This window comes from Pristiophorus japonicus, chromosome 4 (genome assembly GCF_044704955.1).
Source record: "Pristiophorus japonicus isolate sPriJap1 chromosome 4, sPriJap1.hap1, whole genome shotgun sequence".
Taxonomy (NCBI): Eukaryota; Metazoa; Chordata; class Chondrichthyes; family Pristiophoridae; genus Pristiophorus; species Pristiophorus japonicus.
Window position 1 is genome coordinate 138,290,697 of NC_091980.1, and position 26,902 is coordinate 138,317,598.

General features: G+C 47.9%; 1 protein-coding gene across 1 annotated transcript in view; it reads left to right on the forward strand.

The window, feature by feature from the left end:
• LOC139263073 (serine/threonine-protein kinase 32A-like) overlaps window positions 1-26,902 on the forward strand; it is a 439,178-nt gene that overhangs the window by 395,934 nt on the left and 16,342 nt on the right. The window contains 1 exon segment of the mRNA XM_070878611.1: window positions 19,214-19,278. Coding sequence (XP_070734712.1) covers window positions 19,214-19,278 — 65 coding nt within the window.

Sequence of the window (26,902 nt, forward strand, 5' to 3'; positions counted from 1 at the left end):
TAGCCGCCCCGTTATTTTTAACAATTAGTTGGATTTGCACATTATTTGCCAATTAAACTCACCGCAAAAAGTTGGGGCTCATAATTAATAACCTAAATATCCTTTTAATGACATGATAATTATTAATGCTATGCCAATCAATCACTACAGCCCAGAAGCAGAAAAAATTAAACTGTTTAATCTCACTCCCGCATGTAGTAAATTGTTGTTAGAGATTTTTAATATTTAAAATTTAAAATTTTTACTTTTTTCTTACTTTTTCTTCCAATCTCTTTTTTCTCTCTCTCTTAGTCCAATCTTTCGTTCCCACTTTATATCTCTTTCTGTATCTGATTTGACTCTAATTCACCCTATTTCCTTCTCTGTCGTTCCTCTATTTCTTTCTCAAACCTTAAATGTAATTGGTTAACTGTTAGTCCCATTGTTCACTCAGGTCCCAGATGCCCTATTATTAACTTGAACTCCTAGCAAGTTACAGTGCAAAAGAATTTTGAACTGAAGGGTGAGGGGAAAAGTCTAACTAATAGCACGCATCGTGAGATGCCCCACACCAGCAAGATTTGGTCCGATGTCTCTCAGCCCCTGCCTCAGATGAGCACTCTGTACTGCATCAGAATGTGAACTTTCTCCTTCCTAAACCAGCCATCTTGTGACCTCTCTGAATGAGTGTGTTACTTTGTGCTAAATTCGGAGTATTTTTGTAACCTCGTCCCGTTCCCACTTCTGAAGGTTACTCCTTGACTAGGGTTGCCAACCCTCCAGGATTGGCCTGGAGTCTCCAGGAATTGAAGATTGATCTCCAGGACACTGCTACGAGCAAACCAGGAGAAAAATCATCGGGCTTTAAATAAAGTGTTTTCTTCAAACACTTTTGTTTATGGGTTATAAAAATATTGGAGATGGGGGGGAACAAGAATGAGAGTCAAGAATCATCTCATTGGGTAACAAAGAACTGTCTGTTTCCCAATTGGTGTGGGAAGGCGGGTCGCCCTGAGGATGGACGTGTTGAGCGACCAATGGCGGGAGTGTGGGGGGCGGGGCAGATAGAGGCAGGTCATGTGATGAAACCTTCAGGAATGCGTGCGACCAGATCTGGCCACCCTCTGACCAACAGGGAGAGCAGATCTAAAATGGGACCAGGAATCTGTCGGAATATTTGATCTCAGGCAGGCTGAGGTAAAGAGACAACCGAACAAGAGAGCTTGATTTGGTGAAGGTGAAAGACTCCACATGGGTCTCTGGCCTACTAACTGGTGATTGGTGAGCATTTTACTGCACTGCTGTGTCTGGAAAGGGGATTTGTGGATGAAGAGCAGAATAGACTTAAAGAAGCTGTAATGGCTAAATTAGACAATCGAAAATCTCATTAGGCAGAGGGTAGAAGCTGCGTAGCAGCAGGATAAAGAGCCACGAGAAACTACAGGTCCTTTGCAGACTGCAGGAGGCTGCATCTTTCACACCGACCCATATTTCATTTTCACCACTTTCTACCTGAATCGCACTCACTCGTCGCATTGAGCATTCATTTTGAAGAGGTTTAGTATTGAACATTAAGCCTTTGTTCAAACAGGGAATAGGAATGATTAAAAATAGAACACTGCATAATTATACATAGCAGTTAACAGGACATGTGAGAGGGACACGGTGTAATTAATTAAATGTTACAGGAAGAACAGCTGCTGTTCACTTGATAGAAGGTCTGAAGAACGATGATTCAGTATTAAAGAGAATCGTTTCGCAGCCTATGTAACTTTGGCATTTGCTTGAAACAGATTCTTACCGTGATATCTCTGCCATCCTGTGCTTCTCCTGGTCAGACAACCACCTGCGCTTTTGCCAGAAAAGGCGAGGACCCAGGGACAGCACGGGCCAGCCCACACTGCGATATGTGTGTGCACTAGGTCCGTGCAGCAGAGCTGGTCTCCAGTCGTCTTGGTTAATCCTTGCCACTGGACCAAGACCTAGCTCTGTCAAGCCTGTGTGCAAAGGCCAACACACATAAAAAAAAATCCACGCACAGACATCTTCCATCCTTCAGGATTTAGTTCGGGACCTGGAATTTAGGTCCTTCATTGAAATATTTGTGAACTTTTTGACGTGGAAGCAAGTCATCCTCGATTCGAGGGACTACCTCTGATGATTTTGCCACTGGTGTCAGGGAGTGATTGCTTGCTCTCCTGATGGTCAAGGCATGTGTACAGGTGGGCCATACAGCTGATGTACCCTGAATTACAGGATCGGGCAGGGTCGACTGACGCAACAGAAGCACCTGTGCATGATGGGAGATTACATGTGCGTAGTTGCTCAGATGTGGCATTTGTGACTTGAAGTTTATAATTGCATATCCTCCCCTTGCATTGGAGAACATTTCTTGCCTGTATGAGGGGAAGAGGGAAGGAGCCTAACCAAGGCCGGAACAATGGCTACACATTCACCCATTCACTAACAGCCACAAGTGCTTTGTTTCTGGAGCCTACTTGGAAACTGATCTTGTTGGGTGTGGCGTGTCTCGGTATCAGCTGCTGTCTTCTTTATATTATAGCCCCTCCTCTGACGTCAACGCTATTACATAAATTAACTTTGTTTCACTGCTATACGGAGGAGATGTCGGGTTCCACAGGGAATATTTTCAAAACAAATGAGGTTTACCCCTCAGACGACTTTCTCCGCTGTTAATGGGGGGGGGGCTAAGAATCACCCCCCCAAAATCTGAGCATTCAACTCCCAACGCGAGAGTTGTGAGCCTTACACCAGGCTACCTGTCAATGAAACTTGAGTGAGAGTTACAGACCCCACCGCACTTACCTGGACATGCCAGAAGGCTTTTCTGCTTCCTCATCGCAAGAGAGACCATCACGGAGATGCAGTACGGATGGTGACCACAGTGCTTAGCCTTCATACTGGAAGGTCCTTTCTAGCCGCTGCAGTGGAACATCTGCCAGATCAGCCATTCTGCTGGCAGCGTGTGTATCGAGCATGTGACGAGCACAGTCTTTGCAAAAGACAAAGGGGCCGAAATTGCCTCTGTCTTTAAGCTTCATTACTGTCATGTATTCAACCAGCATTGTAACCCATGTATAATCCGACCTAAGTTGTACACTGAGAACAATGACCACTAGGTGGTGAACTTGTGGGAGAAACTCCTAACCTAGACCTTCAGATATAAAAGGGGAAGCTCCACCCACTTCCTGCACTTGCGTGCTATGAAATTAAGGACAGGTCACAGACTGACCTTCTCTCAAGCATGGGCCTCGTGTGCATTTATACTGTATAGTAAGGACGTATTAATGGCGACGAGGATGGGATTTAAACCACGAGAACATGGCCACTAGCAATAACAGGGGCAGTCAGGGACGATCGACTGGCAAGGGACCTTTTGTTTCAAACCGCAGCTCATGCTGGAGGCATGGAGGCACACACTCAGCCGGAGTTTGCAGAGGTGAGCAAAATACCTGCAGAAATTGCAGAAATGAACACTGGGGAAAATCGCTGGAAGCTGAAGTTCAGCGAGTTCATGTGGAGCACATATACAGTTCATATACCAGGACGCCACCGATAATGATGAAAGTGCTCCTCAGTGGCATCCCAGTATCAATGGAGCTAGATATGGGGGCCAGCCAGTCCCTGATGGGTATCAAACAGTTTGAAAAGTTGTGGGCGTCCAAGGCCAGGAGGCCAAAATTATCGCCGATTGACACACAGCTACGGACTTACACAAAGCAGATCATTCCGGTGCTAGGCAGCGCCACGGTAGTCGTGACCCACAAAGATTCGGAGAACAGACTGCCACTCTGGATTGTCCCAGGGGATGGTCCCGCACTACTGGGGAGGAGTTGGCTTGTTGTCATGAACTGGAAATGGAGCGATGTCAATGCAATTTCCTCTGTGGAGCGAGTATCATGCTCACAGGTCCTGGACAAATTTGACTCATTATTTCAACCCGGCATTGGCACTTTCATGGGGGCCAAGGTAGTGATTCACATAAACCCAGATGCCAGGCCAGTACACCACAAGGCCAGAGTGGTGCCGTACGTGATGCGGGAAAAGATAGAAGGCGAATTGGACCGCCTGCTGAGGGAAGGCATCATCTCGCCAGTCGAATTCAGTGACTGGGCGAGCCCGATTGTGCCGGTGCTCAAGGCGGATGGGTCGGTCAGGATATGTGGCGATTACAAGGCCACCATCAATCGGGTGTCACTCCAAGACCAGTACCCGCTACCGAGAGCGGAGGACCTCTTTGCAACGCTATCCGGTGGCAAACTTTTTTCAAAAGTGGACTTGACCTCAGCTTACATGACCCAGGAGCTGGCGAGTGAGTCGAAGAAGCTGACCACCATCATGACACACAAGGGGTTGTTTGAGTACAACAGATGTCCGTTCGGGATTCGCTCGGCCGCCGCGATCTTCCAACGAAATATGGAAAGCCTCCTCAAGTCGATTCCAGGGATGGTGGTTTTTCAGGACGACATCCTCATTACGGGTTACGATACTGAAGAACACCTCCACAACCTGGAGGAGGTGCTACGCAGACTGGACCGGGTAGGTCTGCGACTGAAAAAGGCGAAGTGCGTCTTCCTAGCTCCAGAGGTAGAATTCCTGGGGATGAGGGTAGCAGCAGACGGGATCAGCCCTACTGCGTCCAAGACGGAAGCGATCCAAAGAGCACCCAGACCCCGTAACTCGATGTTCATTCCTGGGGCTCCTGAACTATTTTGGAAACTTTCTTCCCAAATTGAGCACGCTGCTAGAGCCGCTACACGTGCTCCTACGCAAAGGTCATGAATGGGTCTGGGGGGACAGCCAGGAAAGGGCTTTTAATAGAGCACGCAAATTGTTATGTTCCAACAATCTGTTAACGCTATATGACCCATGTAAGAAACTTGTGTTAACGTGCGATGCGTCGTCCTATGGTGTCGGGTGTGTGTTGCAGCATATCAATGCCAAGGGTCAGTTACAGCCGGTAGCTTATGCCTCCAGAAGTCTGTCCCAGGCAGAAAGGGGCTACGGGATGGTAGAAAAGGAGGCGCTCACATGTGTATATGCGGTAAAGAAAATGCACCATTACCTGTTTGACAGGAAATTTGAGCTGGAGACAGATCACAAACCCCTAACGTCCCTTTTGGCCGACAACAAGGCCATAAATGCAAACGCATCGGCCTGCATACAGAGGTGGGCACTCACGTTAGCCGCCTATGACTACACAATTCGGCACAGACCGGGCACACGAAAACTGCGCCGATGCATTCAACAGGCTCCCACTAGCCACCGAGCATGCGGGGGCTACTGAGCATGCTACTGAGCTGTCATGGCTGTTGAAGCTTTCGGAAGCGAAGGCTCACCCGTGACAGCCCGTCAGATTAAAGTCTGGACAAATAGAGACCCGCTATTGTATCTAGTCAAGAAATGTGTCCTGAATGGGGACTGGGCAGCCACGTACAGGGCATTCCCTGAGAAATTTAAACCATTTCACAGGCGCAAGGATGAACTCTCGATTCAGGCCGATTGCCTACTGTGGGGAAACCGCGTAGTCATGCCCCAGATGGGCAGAGAGGTGTTCATCGGAGAACTCCACAATGGGCACCCGGGCATTGTCACGATGAAGGCAATTGCCAGGTCACACGTTTGGTGGCCAGGGATAGACGCAGATCTGGAACTTTGTGTTCGCAGGTGCAACACGTGTGCCCAGCTGGGCAATGCGCCCAGGGAAGCCCCCCTTAGCCCCTGGCCATGGCCCGCCAAGCCTTGGTCACGCATCCATGTGGACTACGCAGGTCCTTTCATGGGGAAAATATTTTTGGTTGTAGTAGACGCCTACTCCAAATGGATCGAGTGTGACATTTTAAATTCAAGCACATCCTCTGCCACGGTAGAAAGCCTACGGGCAATGTTCGCCGCCCACGGTCTACCGGACATCTTGGCCCGAGCTTTACAAGCACTGAATTCCAGGACTTCATGGCAGGCAATGGAATTAACCATGTTAGAACGGCACCGTTCAAGCCGGCCTCAAACGGCCAGGCAGAACGCGCAGTGCAGATAATCAAACAGGGGATGCTCAGAATCCAAGGGGGTTCCCTACAAAGCCGCTTATCAAGCCTCCTGTTGGCCTACAGATCCCGACCACACTCGCTTACAGGGATTCCACCCGCAGAGCTGCTAATAAAAAGGACGCTCAAAACCAGGTTATCCCTGATACACCCCACCATGAAAGAAATTGTCGAGAGCAGGCGCCAGTCACAATATGACTACCATGACAGGAATGCGAGGGCGTGATGTATTGATGTAAATGATCCTGTTTTTGTCCTCAACTACGTTGCAGGGCCCAAATGGCTCGCAGGCACTGTGGTTGCCAAAGAGGGAAATAGGATTCTGGTAGTTAAACTTACCAATGGACAAATCTGCCGCAAACATGTGGATCAAACAAAAAGGAGGTTCAGCAACCCCATAGAATAAGCAGAGGAAGAACACAATGTAGAGTTCACTCCACCACAGGTGACTGAACACAGGAACCAAAGGGAGGAGAGCCCAGTCACTGTGGGCAGTCCGGACAGGCCTGAGGCACCGCAAACAGCAGACACTCAGGCCAGCGCCCAACAACCGGAGCCCCAACTCAGGCGCTCTACAAGGGAGCATAAACCACCAGAGAGACTCAACCTGTGATCCCAATAAGACTTTGGGGGGGGAGGTGATGTCATGTATTCAACCAGCATTGTAACCCATGTATAATCCGACCTAAGTTGTACACTGAGAACAATGACCACTAGGTGGTGAACTTGTGGGAGACACTCCTAACCTAGACCTTCAGATATAAAAGGGGAAGCTCCACCCACTTCCTGCACTTGAGTGCTATGAAATAAAGGACAGGTCACAGACTGACCTTCTCTCAAGCATGGCCCTCGTGTGCATTTATACTGTATAGTAAGGACGTATTAATTACCACTTCTAAGAGGACGACCCGCCCTATATTGCCCCTGGGCCAGGAGCGGTGGGAACGGGTTTCCGTACCACCTATTTTCCCGCCCCGTCGGGCATGCTGGGCCCACACTGACCAGCGGCGACCCCCTTTCTGACCCCCATGGGAAATTGCCCTGCGGGAGCGGCGCCGTCCACGGTTGGTGCCCCCGGCAGAATTCCCCGGCGGAAAGCTGTGTGCCCCTGGACGGCACGTCCGCCCTTACCGACTGTGAAGTCGGCCCGGCAATGGTGGCTACGGGTTCGGCCAGGCCGCCACCAGGTAGCTCGGCACCTCCTCTTGGGTACCAGGCCGCTGGCCCAGCCACAACCTTCCCTGGTGGCCCAATGATTGCTACTAATGTGGCTGCAGAGTTCGCAGCGGTCCTCCCCTTTAACTGAAGGGGAAGGACGTTGCGATACATCAGCGCGATGTGGATCGTCCGTGCTACGCTGCTGAAACATACCACCGTCCGACCCGCTCCACACGCACTTCCGCATCACAGCCGACCAGAACACCGCCCAGAGATAAAAAGAATTTTCACGTCCTGAGTATCGCTCTACTCTCCGCCCCATGGATTGGGCAGAGAAAAATCTTCAGAAAGTAGGTGTGCCTACTTTCAGTCAGGGTGCAATTTCGGCCACAAAATTTTCACTCTTTTCTCCATGGAAAGGAGGAATCGACTCAACATAAACATAGATAGAAGAGAAGGTGGCCATTCGACCTCTCGTGTCTGTGCTGGATCTTTGCTGGAGGAATCCGAAACGAATCCCATTGCCATGTTCTCACACCACAGTCCTTTGCTTCAAATGTATGTTTACTTTTCCCTTAAAAGAGACGGCACAGAAACAGGCTATTCGGCCCAACCTGACCTTTTGAAGGGAAGCATGCTATGTTCTTAAAAACTCCGGGGCCGAATTTGGTCGCCGCCCATTTGTCAGCAGCCCCCGGGCGGCACCTGCCTTTTTGCCACCCACTGCCGCTGGGTCCCATCAGGAGCCGCTTTCAGTTCCGTTGTGTGGGCGACAGCGACAGACAGCAGCAGTCGCCGGGGGGAGTGGGAGAGAGCTGCCGGCGTCATCAGTGTGCGGCAGTTGGAGGCCTCTCCACTAGGCGCTCTTCGGAGAGCCTCCAATCCGCATGCGTGAGACTTTGCGTTTTTTTTGGTAGATTTTCTCTTCGGAAGTACTGTCACTTATGCATGCGCATAAAGACACACCACTTTATTCCACCTTTGAGTGTGAGAGGGGAGAGGAGAGAGCAGAAAGGTGGCATTTGAGAGGACAAAGTTGGCTTTTGAGAGGAGAGAGTTGGAGGTTGGAGGGGAGAGAATTGGAGGTTAGAGGGGAGAGGGTTGGAGGGGAGAGAGTTGGAGGTTGGAGAGGAGAGAGTTGGAGGTTGGAGGGGAGAGAGTTGGAGGTTGGAGGGGAGAGAGTTGGGGGTTACAGAGGACAGAGTTGGAGGTTGGAGGGGAGAGAGTTGGAGGTTGGAGGGGAGAGGGTTGGAGAGGAGAGAGTTGGAGGTTGGAGGGGAGAGAGCTGGAGGTTGGAGAGGAGAGAGTTGGAGGTTGGAGGAGAGAGAGTTGGAGGTTGGAGAGGAGAGAGTTGGAGGTTGGAGGGGAGAGAGTTGGAGGTTGGAGAGGAGAGAGTTGGAGGTTGGAGAGGAGAAAGTTGGAGGTTGGAGAGGAGAGAGTTGGAGGTTGGAGGGGAGAGAGTTGGAGGTTGGAGGAGAGAGAGCTGGAGGTTGGAGAGGAGAGAGTTGGAGGTTGGAGGGGAGAGAGTTGGAGGTTGGAGAGGAGAGAGTTGGAGGTTGGAGGGGAGAGAGTTGGAGGTTGGAGGAGAGAGAGCTGGAGGTTGGAGAGGAGAGAGTTGGAGGTTGGAGGGGAGAGGGTTGGAGGTTGGAGGGGAGAGAGTTGGAGGTTGGAGGGGAGAGAGTTGGAGGTTGGAGAGGAGAGAGCTGGAGGTTGGAGGGGAGAGGGTTGGAGGTTGGAGGGGAGAGAGTTGGAGGTTGGAGGGGAGAGGGTTGGAGGTTGGAGGGGAGAGAGTTGGAGGTTGGAGAGGAGAGAGTTGGAGGTTGGAGGGGAGAGGGTTGGATGTTGGAGGGGAGAGAGCTGGAGGTTGGAGGGGAGAGGGTTGGAGGTTGGAGGGGAGAGAGTTGGAGGTTGGAGAGGAGAGAGTTGGAGGTTGGAGGGGAGAGGGTTGGAGGTTGGAGGGGAGAGAGTTGGAGGTTGGAGGAGAGAGAGCTGGAGGTTGGAGGGGAGAGGGTTGGAGGTTGGAGGGGAGAGAGTTGGAGGTTGGAGGGGAGAGGGTTGGAGGTTGGAGGGGAGAGAGCTGGAGGTTGGAGGGGAGAGGGTTGGAGGTTGGAGGGGAGAGAGTTGGAGGTTGGAGGAGAGAGAGCTGGAGGTTGGAGGAGAGAGGGTTGGAGGGGAGAGGGTTGGAGGTTGGAGGAGAGAGAGCTGGAGGTTGGAGAGGAGAGAGTTGGAGGTTGGAGAGGAGAGAGCTGGAGGTTGGAGGGGAGAGAGTTGGAGGTTGGAGAGGAGAGAGTTGGAGGTTGGAGGGGAGAGAGTTGGAGGTTGGAGGAGAGAGAGCTGGAGGTTGGAGGTTGGAGAGGAGTGAGTTGGAGGTTGGAGGGGAGAGAGTTGGAGGTTGGAGGAGAGAGAGTTGGAGGTTGGAGGAGAGAGAGCTGGAGGTTGGAGAGGAGAGAGTTGGAGGTTGGAGGGGAGAGAGCTGGAGGTTGGAGGGGAGAGGGTTGGAGGTTGGAGGGGAGAGAGCTGGAGGTTGGAGGAGAGAGTTGGAGGTTGGAGAGGAGAGAGTTGGAGGTTGGAGGAGAGAGAGCTGGAGGTTGGAGGGGAGCGAGCTGGAGATTGGAGAGGAGAGAGTTGGAGGTTGGAGGAGAGAGCTGGAGGTTGGAGAGGAGAGAGTTGGAGGTTGGAGAGGAGAGAGTTGGAGGTTGGAGGGGAGAGAGTTGGAGGTTGGAGGGGAGAGCTGGAGGTTGGAGGGGAGACAGTTGGAGGTTGGAGGGGAGAGAGTTGGAGGTTGGAGGGGAGAGAGTTGGAGGTTGGAGGGGAGAGAGTTGGAGGTTGGAGGAGAGAGCTGGAGGTTGGAGAGGAGAGAGTTGGAGGTTGGAGGAGAGAGCTGGAGGTTGGAGGAGAGAGCTGGAGGTTGGAGGGGAGAGGGTTGGAGGTTGGAGGGGAGAGAGTTGGAGGTTGGAGGGGAGAGAGCTGGAGGTTGGAGGGGAGAGAGTTGGAGGTTGGAGGAGAGAGTTGGAGGTTGGAGGGGAGAGGGTTGGAGGTTGGAGGGGAGAGAGTTGGAGGTTGGAGGAGAGAGCTGGAGGTTTGAGGGGAGAGGGTTGGAGGTTGGAGGGGAGAGAGTTGGAGGTTGGAGGAGAGAGCTGGAGGTTGGAGGGGAGAGGGTTGGAGGTTGGAGGGGAGAGGGTTAGAGGTTGGAGGGGAGAGAGTTGGAGGTTGGAGGGGAGAGGGTTGGAGGTTGGAGGAGAGGGTTGGAGGTTGGAGGGGAGAGGGTTGGAGGTTGGAGGAGAGGGTTGGAGGTTGGAGGAGAGAGTTGGAGGTTGGAGGGGAGAGAGTTGGAGGTTGGAGGAGAGGGTTGGAGGTTGGAGGGGAGAGAGTTGGAGGTTGGAGGAGAGGGTTGGAGGTTGGAGGGGAGAGAGTTGGAGGTTGGAGAGGAGAGGGTTGGAGGTTGGAGGAGAGATTTGGAGGTTGGAGGGGAGAGGGTTGGAGGTTGGAGGGGAGAGAGCTGGAGGTTGGAGGGGAGAGAGCTGGAGGTTGGAGGGGAGAGAGCTGGAGGTTGGAGGAGAGAGTTGGAGGTTGGAGGGGAGAGAGTTGGAGGTTGGAGGAGAGGGTTGGAGGTTGGAGGGGAGAGGGTTGGAGGTTGGAGGAGAGGGTTGGAGGTTGGAGGAGAGAGTTGGAGGTTGGAGGGGAGAGAGTTGGAGGTTGGAGGGGAGAGAGTTGGAGGTTGGAGGAGAGGGTTGGAGGTTGGAGGAGAGAGTTGGAGGTTGGAGGGGAGAGAGTTGGAGGTTGGAGAGGAGAGGGTTGGAGGTTGGAGGAGAGAGTTGGAGGTTGGAGGGGAGAGGGTTGGAGGTTGGAGGGGAGAGAGCTGGAGGTTGGAGGGGAGAGAGCTGGAGGTTGGAGGGGAGAGAGCTGGAGGTTGGAGGAGAGAGTTGGAGGTTGGAGGGGAGAGGGTTGGAGTTTGGAGGAGAGAGCTGGAGGTTGGAGGGGAGAGAGTTGGAGGTTGGAGGGGAGAGAGTTGGAGGTTGGAGGAGAGGGTTGGAGGTTGGAGGGGAGAGAGTTGGAGGTTGGAGGGGAGAGAGTTGGAGGTTGGAGGAGAGGGTTGGAGGTTGGAGGAGAGAGAGCTGGAGGTTGGAGGAGAGAGCTGGAGGTTGGAGGAGAGGGTTGGAGGTTGGAGGAGAGAGAGCTGGAGGTTGGAGGAGAGAGCTGGAGGTTGGAGGGGAGAGAGTTGGAGGTTGGAGGGGAGAGAGTTGGAGGTTGGAGGAGAGGGCTGGAGGTTGGAGGAGAGAGAGCTGGAGGTTGGAGGAGAGAGCTGGAGGTTGGAGGAGAGAGCTGGAGGTTGGAGAGGGGGCAGTTGGAGAAATTGAAACATGCAGTGTTTCTAACCCCGACCCCTGGGCAAACCATAAATAGCCAGAAGTGGTGCACCCGGCAGGTTCCGCCCCCAGTGACGTAAAAAAATCGGGAACTAAAAAAAAATCAGACGTACCTTCTTTAGAATGCTGCAGAAACTTTGGTGAAACTTGCAGATTTTAGTCTGCTCCAAAAAAAAGTATCATTCGCCAAAAAAACGGCGCAGAATGGTGGCGAAAATTCAGCCCATGGTCACCATTACCGATACTAGCTTTTTATTCCAGATTTTTTTTAATTCAGTGTGCTCGACTTTTAATACTATTAATAATGTACAAATGGTACACTCATCGAACTTCCAAAATTTAAAATTTTGTAGCTTGGCTCAAGTCTTATTAATGACTGGGCTGTTGAGTTATTCTGAATCACCCTTCTCCCCAACCTGTATATAAGAATGTAAGAATTAGAGGCAGGAGTAGGCCAGACGACCCTTCGAGCTTGCTCCACCATTCAATAAGATCATGGCTGATCATCGACCTCAACTAAAATTCCCGCTCGATCCCCATAATCCCTTGATTCCCCTGGAGTCCAAACATCTCGTGATCTCTGTCTTGAATGCAATCAATAACTCAGCATTCACAGCCCTCTGGGGTAGAGAATTCTAAAGATTCACGACTCTCTGAGTGAAGAAATTTCTCCTCATCTCAGTGCTAAATGGCTGATCCCTTATCCTGAAACTATGCTCCCTAGTCCATGAGAAACAACCTCTCAACATCTATCCTGACAAACCCTCTCAGAATCTTGACACACTGAGATTTCCAGCATTTTCTGTTTTTATTCCAGATTCCAGCATCCGCAGTATTTTGCTTTTGACCTCTCAGAATCTTGTATGTTTCAGAGGGTATAGACCCATTTTACACAATCCCTCCTCATAGGACAACCTTCTGATCCCAGGAATCAATCTAGTGAACCTTTGTTGCACTGCCTCTAAGGCATGTATACCCTTCCTTGGGTACAGAGACCAAAACTGTACACAGTAGTCTCACCAAAGCCCTGTCCAATTGCAGCAAGACTTCCTGGGGCTGAAGTTGCCCCTTTCTATAAGGCCTGTGGCCGCCTGAAAGCGGAGGCCACAGGTCGATGCGGATTGCTCACCGCGGAGGGGCCGCCATTTTAGGAATTGCCCTTGCTCAGTTTTGGAGTGGTGTAGAGGACCGCTCAGCCCGTTTTCTCACCGCGGTGTGCACGCACCGACCCCTTACCGACTGGCGGCCATCCCTTCGCAAATTGACCCGAGGCAATTTGCCGCTTTTGAAAATTGCCCCACGGGAGCAGCACTGCCACTGGTTGGTGCCACTGACAGCTTTTACTGACAGTACCCTTGCTGTGGCTTGGTGGCATGGCTACCCTTAAAAGGGAGGTGGCACAGCCGGCGACTCCATGTTTTTTTTGTCAGCCGACTGTCGAGTGCCTCTTGGGTGGCAGGTCGCTGTCCCAGCCGAAACCATCCCCGGTGACCCAGTATTTGCCACTGAAGTGGCTGCAGAGGTCACAGCGGCCCTCCCCTTTAACTGAAGGGGAGGGATGTTGTGACATGTCAGTGCGGCACTGATGACTGGTCAGGGCGGCTGATCTGCCCCACAGCTGACCGGAACACCACCCGGAGCCAAAACAAGTTCAAAGATGTGAATTTCTCTGGTATCTCTGCCCCATTGACTGGGGCGGAGAGAAACTTTCAAAAACAGTAGGTGCGCCCCTTTGGGGCGGGACTCAATTTTGGCCCCCCCTTACTCTTGGACTCCAACCCCCTTGTAATAAAGGTAACATACAATTTGCCTTCCTAATTGCTTACTGTACCAGCAGCTTAGTTTTCTGTGTTTGGTGTACAAGGACACCTAAATCTCTCTGAACACCAACATTTAATAGTTTCCCACCATTTAAAAAATATTCTGTTTTTCTATTCTGCCTACCAAAATGAATAACCTCATACTGCCTCACATTGCACTCCATCTGCCACCTTCTTGCCCACTAACTTAACTTGTCCATATCCCTTTTCAAACTCTTTGGGGGGAAATTGCCCCCCCGCCCGAAATGGGGCGCTCCCACCCTGTTTCTATGGTTTTTACCGCCGCAGTGGTTGAGGTCGCCTCTTGAGCGAAATTCTGCTCTTTTTTTTTCAGCGGATCCGGAACTCACTCTTAATGGGGGCGGTGGCAACACTAGAGGGGCGGAAGTTGGGTGCGGAGTGACCACTGCGATGACATCATCGCGGCACCGCATCACCACGGCTTTCTCCTTCACTTAAAGGGGAGAGTCTGCGCAATCTTTAAACTTCGGTCCACTGGGCCACCAGGGAGGGTTTCGGTCGGGCCAGCGGCCTGGCACCCAAGAGCGGGTGCCAGGCTGCCTGTTGGCGGCCAAGCCGAACCCGGGGGCATAATTGTCGGGCCAACATTGTAGTCAGCCGTGAAAAAAAACCCGGCGGCAGTATGTCCTCCCCTTTAAGGGGAGCCGCACTGCCATTGCAGAAGGCCTCAGTCTCACTGGACAACCGCAAAAAACCTTGTTTTGACACCGCTAGACGGGCCCAAGATTTTCACACCGGAATTTCGCTATCGGGGGCGGGGGGTATATCGGCGGTGTGCATGTGATGACACACTTAACATGGATCGGCAGCAGTGGGGCAGTAGGGGGGAGCGGGTCACCGCCGGGGATACCGGAGCAGCGGAATTTTGATAATGGCGACCATTTCACGAAAAGTCGGCGGCCATTCACTCCGCAGCCTGGCCACCTCTTTCTGGTGTTCAGAGGCCTTCAGGAAAGGGACAATTTCAGAACCTTTATATCCTCCTCACAGCTTACTGTCCCACTAGCTTTGTATCATCAGCAAACTTGGATACATTACACTTGGTCCCTACGTCTAAGTCATTAATATAGATTGTAAATAGCTGAGGCCCCAGCACTGATCCTTGTGGCACCTCACTAGTAACAGCATTCCAACCTGAAAATGACCCGTTTATTCCTACTCTCTGTTTTGTGTCCTTTAACCAATCCTCAATCCATGCTAATATTATTACCCCCAACCCCATGAGTCCTTAGCTTGTGTAACAATCTTTCATGTGGCAACTTATCGAATGCCTTGTGAAAATCCAAATATACGACATCCATTGGTACTCCTTTAACTACCCTGCTAGTTACATCCTCAAAAAACACAAAAAATTGTCAATTTCCCTTTCATAAAAGTATGTTGACTCTGCTATTCATACTATGATTTTCTAAGTGCCCCATGTCATTAATATAGATTGTAAATAGTTGAGGCCCCAGCACCGATCGCTGTGGCACCCCACTAGTTACTGTTTGTCAACCGGAAAATGACGCATTTATCCCGACTCTCTGTTTTCTGTTCGTCGGCCAATCCTCTATCCATGCTAATATATTACCCCAACCCCGTGAACTTTTATCTTATGCAGTAAACTTTTATTGCACCTGATCAAGTCCCTTCTGGAAATCCAAATACACCACATCCACTAGTTCCCCCTTATTCACCCTGTTCGTTACATCCTCAAAGAACTCCAGCAAATTTGTCAAACATGATTTCCCTTTCATAAAACCATGCTGACTCTGCTTGATTGAATTATGCTTTTCCAAATGACCTGCTACTGCATCCTTAATAATGGACTCCAGCATTTTCCCAATGACCGATGTTAGGCTAACTGGTCTATTGTTTCCTGCTTTCTGTCTGCCTCCTTTTTTAAATAGGGGGTTTACATTTGCGGATAGGGGGCTTTACATTTGCGGTTTTTCAAATCGGGACGTTACATTTGCGATATGTTAATAGGGTGAGGCAAAGTATGGTGGGAGGAGATTGGATCAGTTGGAATGAATGTCCTGTTTCTGTGCTGTAAAATTCTATGCAATTTAATGGTTTAAAACCTCATTAACATAGCAGAGAGAGGAATTTCATGAGAATGCTTTGCAGTGTTCATTATTAAGAGTAACACAATGCCATTTTAATCCATAAGGTAAATGTGATGTAATGAAACTGAACTAAGATGATGTGCTATAAGCAGCACTTAATCAGCTGTCAATCTGCTCACTTAACAGCACCCTACAAACCTACCAAGTTATTGGTGAACGCATTGAGTTCTTTGTTGACAAGGTAACCTTCCTCATGAAGTTTAATTGTGTTATATTGCGACATGTGTAATAAATTCCAGTAAGTGACTCTTTATCTGATCTTGTCAACCTTCTGTTAAAAGGCACCATGGCTTAGAGTGAATTCTGAAATGTTTATTTTTGTATGTCAATCAAAAAGGCTCGTCTATTTCCAAAATTTTCAGCAAACAGTAAAAGTATAATTTTTACGCAGCAAAAATTACAAACTAAATTCACAAATTGAAATTGCGCAGTGCAATGTTGCATGAGAAAGATTACCCTGTCAGAATAAAAAGCCTGTCACTCAATGCACTCACCAGTAACTTGATGGGTTTATAGGGTGCTGTTATTATATGTAAAGGGTATTAAGTGAGCAGATTAACAGCTGATTAAGTGCTGCTTATATCACATCATCTTAGTTCAGTTTCATTGCATCTCATTGACCTTATGGATTGCATTGCATTGCAATGCTAGTAATATTTATGTTTTGTTATGAAAATCTCTGTTATTTTAACAGAAGCATTAGCCTTGAAGGAAACGACTTGATGGCACCACCAAAACAGCAGCCAGAGGAATTTCATGTGGGTGTGTGAAATCACACAGCTCAAAACATGTATTCCTTAAAAAGGTGAACTCTGTTCCCTGCATTTACTTTTATTTACCTGATGACGCAGAAATCCCGGCCTCCCCTGGTCAGTACGGAGTGTCTACGGATCTGGGAAGGCATCACAGTGCGCATGCGCTGAAAACCAGCTTTTCCAATCTGTTAAGCTCCAGTTTGACAGATTCTCCACATCTCGGGAGCGAGGACATTTGCAAGGGCAAGATTGCGGGATTTACCCATCTCTTGCCCAGCAAATGTCCTGAAAACTCTTGCGCCTGATAAAAGCAGGTGCATAGCCTACTTTTACAGGCGTAAGAGTTTTAAAACACACTTAAAAAATAAAATAAAAAAACACGTTGAATTTTAAAAACCCTGCCCATTGCATTAAATTTATTTTAAACCATAATTAAAAAAAAAAATTTTAAACTCGGAAAAACATTTTCTCTAGTATTTATTAACTTTAATTTCAATTATTTTAATTATGTGAGGTGTGTTTTTTATTTTTTATTTGGTGTTATTGTGTGTTTTTTCTCAATTAATAGCAATGAGAACTCGTAGATACAGAGTTCCCATTGCTATTAATTGAGAATACTGTACCTGATTGGCATGACTGCACCTTCTGCGTGGGAACCTGCAGGACAGGACAGGAGCGCGCTTCGCAGTGCGGGAAGAGAAGGCCTCCCCACCGGAATCACAGGCTCCTCCCGGACCACCAGGTACTTTCGGAAAATTTTCCGATCGGAAGCGGTCATCCAAAAGAAGCCTCTGACTGAAATTTCAGGGCCATTATCTTTTATGGAGTGAATATGGACGCCACTATGTCAGCCAATGAGTTGGTGATGGGGCAGGACTTGTGATTTTAATTTACCGAAGTCATAACCAAACTACAGCAGATAGTCTCCCAAGAACAGTATGATTATTTCTGCAGCAAAATGGAGTGAGTGGGGGATAGTTACATAGGTGCATAAAATCAATCCCAGTTACTTACTCCAGGCATGATTGACGGGGGAATTAACCGGTCATCTCCATTCTGGCCGGGGCTAGCGGGGTCACTATATGCAGCTATAACTTTGCTCCTGAATGGACTTGGTTTAAAGAAAGACTTGCATTTATATAGCGCCTTTCATGACCACCGGACGTCTCAAAGCACTTTTTACTCAATGAAGTATTTTTGGAGTGTAGTCACTGTTGTTATGTGGGAAACACGGCAACCAATTTGTGCACAGCAAGCTCCCATAAATAGCAATGTGATAATGACCAGATCATCTGTTTTTGTTATGTTGATTGAGGGATAAATATTGGCCAGGACACTGGGGATAACTCCCCTGCTCTTCTTCGCAATAGTGCCATGGGATCATTTACTTCCACTTGAGAGGGCAGACGGTTTAATGTCTCATCTGAAAGACGGCACCTCCGACAGTGCAGCACTCTCTCAGCACTGCACTGGAGTGTCAGCCTAGATTTTTGTGCTCAAGTCTCTGGAGTGGGACTTGAACCCACTACCTTCTGACTCAGAGCACTTCACTCTGACAGTGCTCCCTTTACCGCAGGATTGAAAATGCTCATTCACATGGGAGTGCCCCTCAGAAGAAACTGCAATAAAATAGTGTGAACTAAGTCCATTCAGAAATAAAGTTACCTTCACTCTTTTAATAGCGACCTATTGACTTGCTGTGTATTGATTGGTGTACATCTTAATGTCCTCCCCGCCCCAGCACCATTGATGAGATAACTTGCATTGATATAGCACCTTTAACGTAGTAAAACATCCCAAGGAGCGTAAACAGACAAAAACTGTTAACCGAGCCAAAGAAGGAGACATTAGGACAGGTTGGTCACAGAGGTAGATTTTAAAAGAGGATAGAGTGTTGGAGAGGCGGGGAGGTTCAGGGAGGGAATTCTAGAGCTTAGGATCGAGGTCCCTGAAGTCACAACCAACAAAGGGGTGCTATTACATCTTGAATGATTGATTCCAGCATTTTCCCCACTACTGATGTCAGGCTAACCGGTCTATAATTAACCGTTTTCTCTCTCCCTCCTTTTTTAAAAAGTGGGGTTACATTAGCTACCCTCCAATCCATAGGAACCGATCCAAAGTCCATGGAATGTTGGAAGATGACCACCAATGCATCCACTATTTCTAGGGCCACTTCCTTATATACTCTGGGATACAGACTATCAGGCCCTGGGGATTTATTGGCCTTCAATCTCATCAATTTCCCTAACATAATTTCCTGACCAATAAGGATTTCCCTCAGTTCCCTCAGTTCCTCTTTCTCTCTAGACCCTCGGTCCCCTAGCATTTTCGGGAGGTTATTTGTGTCTTCCTTCGTGAAGACAGAACCAAAATATTTGTTCAATTGTTCTGCCATTTCCTTGTTCCCCATTATGAATTCACCTGATTCTGACTGCAAGGGACCTACATTAGTCTTGACTAATCTTTTTCTCTTCACATATCTATAGAAACTTTTGCAGTCAGTTTTTTATGTTCCCTGCAAGCTTACTCTCATACTCTATTTTCCCCCTCCGAATTAAACCCTTTGTCCTCCTCTGCTGAATTCTAAATTTCTCCCAGTCCTCAGGCTTGCTGCTTTTTCTGCCCAATTTATATGCCTCTTCCTTAGATTTAACACTATCCCTAATTTCCCTTGTTAGCCACGGTTGAGCTACCTTCCCCATTTTATTTTTACGCCAGACAGGAATGTACAATTGTTTTGTTCATCCATGTGATCTTTAAATGTCTGCCATTGCCTATCCATCGTCAACCCTTTAAGTATCATTCGCCAGTCTATCCTAGCCAATTCATATCTGGGTTTTCTCGTGGCCTTTAATACTGAGAGAGACAAATAATGAAGTATAATTCATTACAGTGTGTTTTTTTTATATTTTCATCATCTACTAACATCTGAAGAACGGACACCTTCAGCAGCATCTAGACACAGTCCAGAAGGATTTTATTGTTTTTAACAGAGAGCGGTAAGTGACCAGTTCAGTCTTATCTGTGTGTGGTACATATAAATCATGTTTTATATTATATTTGCTAATAAAATCTACATTGTGGGACCGTCAGTTCCTCAAATGTACGCCTTAACACTTATTGGTTTTGTCACGTTACGTGACTTTAGTTTTGTAATGGGACTGAATTGCAGTTTGAGCTGTAAATGATCATATTGCCAATTTTTTACTGTATAACTTAGATTTGTAAACACTGTTCTGTGAACAATGGTGGATTTTGTGTCTCGGTTATCAAGCTTCTCGCGTTTTTCCATTGAAATGTTGGTACAGTAGGAGACCCTTTGGCTCCTCGCCCCTGTGTTAGTGCGGGATCCCCACTGGTTGTTTTGTGGAGAATATTTACCCTCCAGCAGAGCTCCAACTTCATTATCAACGTGGATTCAGGTTTGACACATCTGCCATTTTACAGTCAATTGGAGAGGTAAAGGTACATGACAAATCATAGGGAGTGAGGGATTACCTTTTAAGAGTGGGCTGGGATGCTGGAATCCCCCCCCCCACAAATAGAATTAGTTTAACTACTCAAAAATGTAACAACAGTTTCTTCATGGCCAACCAACCGTTGCTACCCTTAATTCTTCTTTATTTATCAGCTTTCTTGGTCCCCTTAGGTAGCTCCCACCTATCTTCCATTACTCATGGTATTCCCAAGAAACTTAGTTTCATCTTTTCTGCCAAACATTTCTTTACTCCCCCCACCCTCCAATAATTTTTAATTCAGTATAAAGCGCAAGTCTGTTGAAGACATAGGAACATAGAACATAGCAATTGCTGCACAAAAAAATACATTTTGTTCACCTTCTACCATCCTGGTATTTGCATGCTACAATAATAATGGAGTTGATGGCTAATCATTTCAATCAATCTCTATCAATTAGTCTCCAACAGATTCAGACATGAGGCGAGGACAACCCCAATGGTGAAAGGCTTCGGGAAACTGTTTCTCTCAAACAAGCTATACTTATCAGATTTCATGTCTCATTGTATCTCAAAATATTATTTTCTGAAAGAAACCTATGTAATTTGCATTTAAATGAATCAAGGCTAATTGCTTTCCTAGGGAGCCTGTTCCATTGATTCACCACTTGCCCGCTGAAATATTGGCCGTGATATTTATTCAGAGCCGGGAAGAGAGTTGGGTTGGGGCAGGATTTTCAATGGGAAACCTGGAAATAAGGGCTTCCTACAGGTCCTGCCGAATTTAATGACAGGACATCTTTTAAATCTTTTCAACAGGTTTCCCGCCCGACAGCCAGTCAGATTGGCAGTCTATCTGTATCTGGGGAGCGACTGTCAGGTAAATTCAGCGTTGCAGAAGTGGGTGGTTAGGGCAATTTTGGATGAATTGGAAACCGGGGGGCGGGGGGCAGGTGGAGTGGTATCAGACATCACCGGAGGGGGTTTGGGGCCAATCGAACATGGTGGGAGTTGGGGGGGGGAGGGGGCGGAATCGGCCGATTTCAGGGAATCAATTGCATAGAGGGAAGCTTGGTGTGTCAGGGGGAACCCTCCTGCTCCTCCTGGCCCACAAGCAGTACAATCAGGGCACTTACCTCATGGGGCCAGTTCCACTCACCTCCTTTTACCTGCAGGATACCTGAGGCCCGGGATACCTTTAACCTCTGGTTCTACTGCTCTACGTAAGGTGAAAGAGCTGGTCATAATCTACATTATCCAGCCGCTTTAGAATTAAAAAAAAAAGCAGTCACAGCCTTCCCTTACCCGGTGTACATGTGGCTTTCATTATAGTGCGCCGGGGCCTCAGTATTTGGCCTGCTAAAGGGTGCCATGAGCTACGTCTTCAGTGGATAGTCCTTGCCTCCAAGCAGCCAGATATAAAGTCTGTTTGGAGGAGCGAAGAGCTGAGGGAGGGTGGACTGGCACAGGATGAAGGAGTCATTGACAGCTACCAGGAAATTTGGCGCACACACACGATGATCTTCTGATGGTTGCAGACCAGCTGCACATTGAGGGAGTGGAAGCCCTTGCAGTTGATAACCACTCCAGGGTGATGTGGGGGTGTCCTGATGGCCACACAAGTGCAGTAGATGAAGCCCTACACCCGTGGGAAGCCAGCCAGAGCGGCAAAGCTCAGTAACTCTGCCATCGTCAGTGGCAAAGTTGATATAATTGGCCGACTTGTAAAACAAGGCATCGGTGACCTGTGTGATGCATCGGTGGGTGGCCAACTGCAAGGTGCTGCAAATGTCTGCTGCAGATTCCTGGAAGGAGCCTGAGGCAAAGAAGTTGAGGGCGCTGGTGACTTTGACAGGCACTGGTAAGGCATGTCCACCTGCTCCTCTGGGCTGCAGGTCTTGCTCCAGCAATATGCAAATATCTGCGACGACCTGGTGTGATAGCCTGAGCCTCCTTTGGCACTGCTTCTCAGTCATGTTGAGGAAGCTCACCCCCTGCCTGTATACCCTGTGTTGGGGGTATTGCCTCCGGCGCAGTGCAGCCCTGCGCTGATGCCCTCTGTCCCGTGCTGCATCAGGTGGTTGAGGAGAAGATTGGTGGTGTTGTTGCTGGTGTTGGTCCGATTCTGGGGACCACGGGGAGACAGTATAAACGGCACCCATGCTCATGTAATGGATGGCAGGTCAAGTAGAGATCAGAGAAGCATTCTGTCAATGGTCTGATAGTTAGTAGCAATGAGGTGAGACTGGCTTCCGAAGTTACAGAAAAGACTTGCAAACTGTAGACACCTAAATCTGTACTCAAAAGGCATTCAGCAAGAGCCTTTCCCTGAGGCAAGTAAGCGGGTGTCATGCAGGAGTATTTATTCTGCTCCCCATGCTCTGCAGTAATGAGCTGGATCAATGGCCACTGAGCTTCTGCCTCAGGTTGAGAGATGTGGTTCCCGAGCTGTGTGATTCCTGTGGTCATCCGGTGAAATTCAAAAGGTCTGCTTAAAAACACTGTTAAGTGTCTGACGACAAGGTTTTAATGAGCTAAGTTAGAGCCTCTGCCGTTCAGCTCCGTCCCACACTGCCAAACGCACCCAAGTTAAAGGTGCGAGGCGTCGGGATAATGGCGGGTTCCTGACGCGCTCCTTTTTTTCCAACTTTTACTACCAACCCACCTCCAATCCCCCACACACGGCAGCAGTAAAAATTCCGGCCTATTGTTGAATAAAATATTTCACAGGCTGTAAAACACTTTGGGACATCCTGAGGTTATGAAAGGTGCTACAGAAATGCAAGGCTTTCTTTATGATGTGTTTCTGCTTATCTTTTGAATGTAACTTTGTTTATTCTGGTCGAATTAATGTTCAGCAACAATTGAGTTTCTCCTCATGGCTCCAATTACGTAATGTGTCTTAAGGAGGTAATGAATTTGATACCACAAAATATATCTTACTGAGCATGTGTTAAAGCACCATGCAGAAGGGCAGTGCTAGTGTTTGATCATAACAGTCTCCTTCAGTGACTTCATCCAATTCAGTGGCAGTGGGAAACTGAAATCTTGGCCGTTCCAGCAACAGCTTTTCATCCCTTGATGACACAATGGTTTATTGCTATCCTTTTAATAGTTGTACCATATTTCAGAATGGTCTTTGAAGAACATTCGGGTATGGTGCACTGTTGACACCCATGAATAGTAACAAAGCACTGGTAGTATTCATTGATGATATACCTTTAACAGACCATAGAATCATAGAAATTTACAGCATGGAAGGAGGCCATTTTGCCCCATCGTGTCCCCGTCGGCCGACCAAGAGCTATCCAGCATAATCCACTTTCCAGCTCTTGGTCCGTAGCTTTTTTTCCCCATTGTTACGGCACTTTAAGTGCAAATCCAAGTATTTTTTAAATGTGGAGAGAGTTTCTGCCTCTACCACCCTTTCAGGCAGTGAGTTCCAGACCTCCACCACCCTCTAGATGAACAAATTTCCCCTCATATCTCCTCTAAATCTCCCCCAATTACTTTAAATCTATGTCCCCTGGTTGTTGACCCCTCTGGCAAGGGAAACAGGCATCTCATAATTTTATTCACCGTAATCAGGTCTCCCCTCAGCCTCCAAAGAAAACAGACCCAGCATCTCCAATCTTTCCTCATAGCCAAAATTCTCCAGTCCAGGCAACATTCTTCTAAATCTCCTCTGCACCCTTTCCAGTGCAATCACATCTTTCCTGTAATGTGGTGACCAGAAACATAGAAACATAGAAAATAGGTGCAGGAGTAGGCCATTCGGCCATTCGAGCCTGCACCATCATTCAGTAAGATCATGGCTGATTATTCACATCAGTACCCCTTTCCTGCTTTCGCACCATACTCCTTGATCCCTTTAGCCGTAAGGGCAATATCTAACTCCCTCTTGAATATATCCAATGAACTAGCATCAACAACTCTCTGCGGTAGAGAATTCCACAGGTTAACAACTCTCTGAGTGAAGAAGTTTCTCCTCATCTCAGTCCTAAATGGCTTACCCCTTATCCTTAGACTGTGTCCCCTGGTTCTGGACTTCTCCAACATCGGGAACATTCTTCCTGCATCTAACCTGTCCAGTTCCGTCATAATTTTATATGTTTCTATGAGATCCCCTCTCATCCTTCTAAACTCCAGTGAATCCAGTCTCTCCTCATATGTCAGTCCTGCCATCCCGGGAATCAGTCTGGTGAACCTTCGCTGCACTCCCTCAATAGCAAGAACGTCCTTCCTCAGATTAGGAGACCAAAATTGAACACAATATTCCAGGTGTGGCCTTACCAAGGCCCTGTACAACTGCAGTAAGACCGCCCTGCTTCTATACTCAAATCCCCTAGCTATGAAGGCCAACATACTATTTGCCTTCTTCATTGCCTGCTGTACCAGCATGCCAACTTTCAATGACTGATGTACCATGACAGCCAGGTCTCGTTGCACCTCCCTTTTTCCTAATCTTCCGCCATTCAGATAATATTCTGCCTTTGTGTTTTTGCCACCAAAGTGGATAGCCTCACATTTATCCACATTATACTGCATCTGCCATGCATTTGCCTACTCACCTAACCTGTCCAAATCACCCTGCAGTCTTTTAGCATCCTCCTCACAGCTCACATCACCACCCAGCTTAGTGTCATCTACAAACTTGGAGATATTACACTCAATTCCTTCATCTAAATCATTGATGTATATTTTAAATAGCTGGGGTCCCAGCACTGAGCCCTGCGGCACCCCACTAGTCACTGCCTGCCATTCTGAAAAGGACCCGTTTATCCCAACTCTCTGCTTCCTGTCTGCCAATCAGTTCTCTATCCACGTCAGTACATTACCCCCAATAACATGTGCTTTAATTTTGCACACCAATCTCTTGTGTGGGACCTTGTCAAAAGCCTTTTGAAAGTCCAAATACACCACATCCACTGGTTCTCCCTTGTCCACTCTACTAGTTACATCCTCAAAAAATTCCAGAAGATTTATCAAGCATGATTTCTCTTTCATAAATCCATGCTGACTTGGACCGATCCTGTCACTGCTTTCCAAATGCGCTGCTATTTCATCTTTAATAATTGATTTCAACATTTTCCCCACTACTGATATCAGACTAACCGGTCTATAATTACCCATTTTCTCTCTTCCTCCTTTTTTAAAAAGTGGTGTTACATTAGCTCCCCTCCAGTCCATAGGAACTGATCCAGAGTCAATAGATTGTTGGAAAATGATCACCAATGCATCCACTATTTCTAGGGCCACTTCCTTAAGTACTCTGGGATGCAGACTATCAGGCCCTGGGGATTTATCGGCCTTCAATCCCATCAATTTCCCTAACACAATTTCCCGCCTAATAAGGATTTCCTTCAGTTCCTCCTTGTTAGACCTCCCCAATTGCACACAGTACTGCAGCTGCGGCTGAACCAGTGATTTATACAGTTCAAGCGTAATCTCCTTGCTCTTGTATTCCATGCCTTGACTAATATGCCTTCTTAACAACCTTATCTATCTGGCCTGCTACCTTCAGGGATCTACGGACCTGCACTCCAAGGTCCCTTTGTTCTTCTACACGTTTCAGTGTCGTACCATTTAATGTGTATTCCCTTGCCTTGTTAGACCTCCCCAAATGCATTACCTCACACTTATCCGGATTGAATTCCATTTGCCACTGTCCCGCCCACCTGACCAGTGCATTGATATATAAGAACATAAGAAATAGGAGCAGGAGTAGGCCATTTGACCCCTCGAGCCTCTCCGCATTCAATGAAATCATGGCTGATCTGATCATGGACTCAGCTCCACTTCCCTGTCCACTCCCCATAACCTTTTACTCCCTTATCACTCAAAAATCTCCGCCTTAAATATATTCAATGACCCAGCCTCCACAGCTCTCTGGGACAGTGAATTCCACAGATTTACAACCCTCTGACAGAAGAAATTTCTCCTCATCTCAGTTTTAAATGGGCGGCCTCTTATTCTAAGACTATTTCCTCTAGTTTTAGTTTCCCCTATGAGTGGAAATATCCTCTCTGCATCCACCTTGTCGAGCCCCCTCATTATCTTATAAGTTTCAATCTCATTCTTCTGAACTCCAGTATGTATAGGCCCAACCTACTCAACCTATCCTCATAAGTCAAGCCCCTCATCTCCGGAATCAACCTAGTGAATCTTCTCTGAACAGTCTCCAATGCAAATATATCCTTCCTTAAATACGGAGACCAAAACTGTACACAGTACTCCAGGTGTAGCCTCACCAATACCTTGTACAGTTGTAGCAGGACTTCTCTGCTTTTATACTCTATCCCCTTGCAATAAAGGCCAACATTCCATTTGCCTTCCTGATTACTTGCTGTACCTGCATACCAACATTTTGTGTTTCATGCACAAGGACCCCCAGGTCACTGTACTGCAGCACTTTGCAGTTTTTCTCCATTTAAATTATAATTTGCTTTTCTATTATTTCTGCCAAAGTGGATAACCTCACATTTTCCCACATTATACTCCATCTGCCAAATTTTTGCCCACTCTTTAATCTATCTATATCCCTTTGCAGATTTTTTGTGTCCTCCTCAGAATTTGCTTTCTCACCCATCTTTGTATCATCAGCAAAATTGGCTACATTACACTCGGTCCCGTCATCCAAGTCAATAATATAGATTGTAAATAGTTGTGGCCCCAGCACCAATCCCTGCGGCACCCAACTAGTCACTGTTTGCCAACAGGAAAATGACCCATTTATCCCGAATCTCTGTTTTCTGTTTGTTAGCCAATCCTCTATCCATGCTAATATATTAGCCCCAACACCGTGAGCTTTTATCTTGTGTAGTATCCTCTTATGTGGCACCTTATCGAGTGCCTTCTGGAAATCCAAATACACTACATCCACTGGTTTCCCGTTATCCACCCTATTCATTACATCCTCAAAGAACGGCAGAAAATTTGTCAAACGTGATTTCCCTTTCATAAAACCATGCTGACTCTGCTTGATTGAATCATGCTTTTCCAAATGTCCCGCTACTGCTTCTTTAATAATAGATTCCAACATTTTCCCAACCACAGATGTTAGGCTAACTGGTCTATAGATTCCTGCTTTTTGCCTGCCTCCTTTTTTAAATAGGGGCATTACATTTGCAGTTTTCCAATCTGCTGGGACCTCTCCAGAATCCAGGGA